The 3462-nt window shown below is 42.2% G+C and overlaps 1 protein-coding gene across 1 annotated transcript; it reads left to right on the forward strand.

The window, feature by feature from the left end:
* Positions 1-2177: 2177 nt before the first annotated feature.
* On the forward strand, positions 2178-3104 carry LOC138342281 (uncharacterized; the record flags this gene model as incomplete). Its single annotated transcript, XM_069294629.1, has 1 exon — positions 2178-3104. A coding segment is annotated over one exon (534 nt), but the record flags the coding sequence as incomplete, so codon positions are not given.
* Between the last annotated feature and the right edge of the window lie 358 nt (positions 3105-3462).

Here is a 3462-nt window from a genome sequence, read left to right on the forward strand (position 1 = left end):
CAGACAACTAAACAAGGTAACCATAAAGAACAAGTATCCTCTTCCCCGCATTGATGACTTGTTCGATCAGTTACAAGGTGCTTGTGTCTTCTCTAAGATTGACTTGAGATCCGGTTATCATCAATTGAAAATACGGGCAACGGATGTGCCAAAGACTGCTTTTCGAACGAGGTATGGGCATTACGAATTTTTAGTGATGTCCTTTGGTCTTACGAATGCCCCTGCTGCGTTCATGAGCTTGATGAACGGGATTTTTAAGCCATTTTAAGCCATATTTGGACCTCTTCGTGATCGTATTTATTGATGATATATTGGTATACTCAAAGAGCAAGAAGGAACATGAAGAGCATTTGAGAATGGTATTGGAAATGTTGAGGGAGAAAAAGCTTTATGTCAAGTTCTCTAAGTGTGATTTTTGGCTAGATGCAGTGTCCTTCTTGAAGCACGTGGTTTCTAAGGATGGAGTGATGGTGGATCCTTCTAAGATTGAGACAGTGAAGAATTGGGTAAGACCTACTAATGTGTCAGAAATAAGGAGCTTTGTTGAGTTAGCTAGCTACTACCGCCGATTTGTCAAGGGATTCTCTTCTATTTCTTCCCAATTGATGAACTTGACTAAGCAGAATGTTCCATTTGTATGGTCGGACGAATGTGAGGAAAGCTTTCAGAAGCTCAAGACCCTGTTGACTACCGCACCTATCCTTACCTTGCCAGTAGAGGGTAAGAACTTCATTGTTTATTGTGATGCATCCTATTCTGGTTTGGGTGCAGTACTAATGCAAGAGAAGAGTGTGATTGCTTATGCTTCAAGGCAATTAAAGGTGCATGAACGTAACTATCCGACCCACGATCTGGAATTGGCTGCGGTAGTGTTTGCATTAAAGCAATGGAGACACTATTTATATGGGTTTAAGTGTGAGGTCTACACGGATTATCGTAGCCTTCAGTATGTCTTTACTCAGAAAGATTTGAACTTAAGACAGAGGACATGGATGGAGTTACTAAAGGACTACGATATCACTATCTTGTATCATCCGGGGAAAGCGAATGTTGTGGCTGATGCTTTAAGTAGAAAAGGGGGAAGCATGGGAAGTCTAGCTCACTTGCAAGTTTCTAGACGACCATTGGCTAGAGAGGTTCAGACTCTGGCTAACGACTTAATGAGGTTAGAGGTAAATGAGAAGGGAGGATTGTTGGCTAGTGTGGAGTCAAGATCTTCTTTTCTTGAAAAAATTAAGGGAAAACAGTTTGATGATGAGAAACTAAGGCGAATCCAAGATAAAGTATCGCGAGGGGAGGCTAAGGAAGCACAAATCGATGAGGAAGGTGTTTTGAGAATCAAGGGAAGGGTATGTGTACCCCGCGTCGATGATTTGATCAGCACTATTCTGATAGAGGCTCATGGTTCAAGGTATTCTATACATCCGGGTGCAACCAAGATGTATCGTGACCTAAAGCAACACTTTTGGTGGAGTAGAATGAAGCGTGATATTGTTGACTTTATTGCCAAGTGCCCAAACTGTCAACAAGTAAAGTATGAACACCAAAGGCCCGGAGGAACACTTCAGAGAATTCTCATTCCGGAATGGAAGTGGGAAAATATTGCAATGGATTTTGTGGTTGGTCTTCCGAAGACAATGGGTAAGTATGACTCCATTTGGGTGATTGTTGATAGGTTAACTAAATCTGCTCATTTTATTCCGGTTAAGGTGACTTACAATGCCGTGAAGTTAGCCAAGATCTATATCACAGAAATCGTTCGATTGCATGGGGTTCCACTATCCATCATATCAGATAGAGGTACGCAGTTTACTTCTATGTTTTGGAAAACGTTGCATGCGGAATTGGGTACTAGGTTTGACCTTAGTACTGCGTTCCATCCTCAGACCGATGGTCAGTCTGAGCGAACGATTCAAGTGTTGGAGGATATGCTTCGTGCATGTGTGATAGAGTTTGGGGGTCATTGGGATAGCTTCTTACCCTTAGCAGAGTTTTCATACAATAATAGCTATCACTCAAGCATTGATATGGCTCCATTTGAAGCATTGTATGGTAGGAGATGTAGGTCTCCCATTGGTTGGTTTGATGCGTTCGAGGTCAGACCTTGGGGTACTGATCTCTTGAGGGATTCGATGGAAAAAGTGAGGTCTATTCAAGAAAAGCTTCTAGCAGCGCAAAGTAGACAAAAAGAATATGCAGATCAAAAGGTTAGAGACTTAGAGTTCATGGAAGGTGAACAAGTCTTGTTGAAAGTTTCACCAATGAAAGGGGTGATGCGGTTTGGAAAAAGGGGTAAACTAAGTCCAAGGTACATTGGACCATTTGAAGTACTTAAGCGAGTAGGAGAGGTGGCTTATGAGTTAGCCTTGCCTCCAGGGCTGTCCGGAGTGCATCCGGTATTCCATGTGTCGATGTTGAAAAGATACCATGGGGATGGAAACTACATTATCCGTTGGGATTCAGTTTTGCTTGATGAGAACTTGTCTTATGAGGAGGAGCCTGTTGCTATTTTAGATAGAGAAGTTCGCAAGTTGAGGTCAAGAGAGATTGCATCCATCAAGGTGCAATGGAAGAATCGACCCGTTGAAGAAGCCACTTGGGAGAAGGAGGCGGATATGCGAAAAAAATACCCACATCTGTTTACAGATTCAGGTACTCCTTTTCGCCCTTGTTTTCCTTCTTTTGATCGTTCGGGGACGAACGATGGGTAAATTGGTATCTATTGTAACGACCTATTTAGTCGTTTTGAGCAACAGACTTCAATTCTGGAAAAACTGGCAGAAGCGACGGTCCCCACGACGGACCATCAAGGGCACGACGGACAGTCGCAGGGTCTCGTTTCAAAACACTTAGAAAATCTGAAATTGGGTACTGAAAATCGACTCTCTGAACTTCGTGACGGAATGGCAGAACGGACCGTCACAGGCGTGACGGACCGTCACGGAGACTTCAGTGAAAATCCATTCTCTGAACTTTGCGACGACCTGCAGGACGGACCGTTGCAGGCACGACGGCCCGTCACAGGTTGCGCAAATCCCAGGCAGAGTCGGATTTCTGGTGAAGTTTTAAGGGACATTTTTGGACTATTCTTTCCTTAATTATAGATTTCGTGGGGTTATATTAATAACTAAAATTCTTGAGGGGTTAAAAGAGGTAACCCTAAGTTAATTAGTGGGGTATTATTGCCATCTTTTATTCTCTATTATATACTAATTAGGGTAAAAGAAAGAGGGTTTGAATAAAGAAAATAGAAAGAACAAGAGAGAGAGAGAGAATCAAACGAGAAGGGAGAAACAAAGCTTTGGGAAAATTCTTGCTTGATTCAACTCTTCGGTGGAGGTAGGTTATGGTTTTCATGCTATTCGTAGTAAACTCTTAATAGTGAATGATATGTGTTAGTAGTATTGTAAACCCTTCTATATGCTTAATTGTATGCTTGCATGAATGATGTGATTATGTAAT

Source organism: Solanum lycopersicum, chromosome 2 (genome assembly GCF_036512215.1).
Source record: "Solanum lycopersicum chromosome 2, SLM_r2.1".
NCBI lineage: Eukaryota > Viridiplantae > Streptophyta > Magnoliopsida > Solanales > Solanaceae > Solanum > Solanum lycopersicum.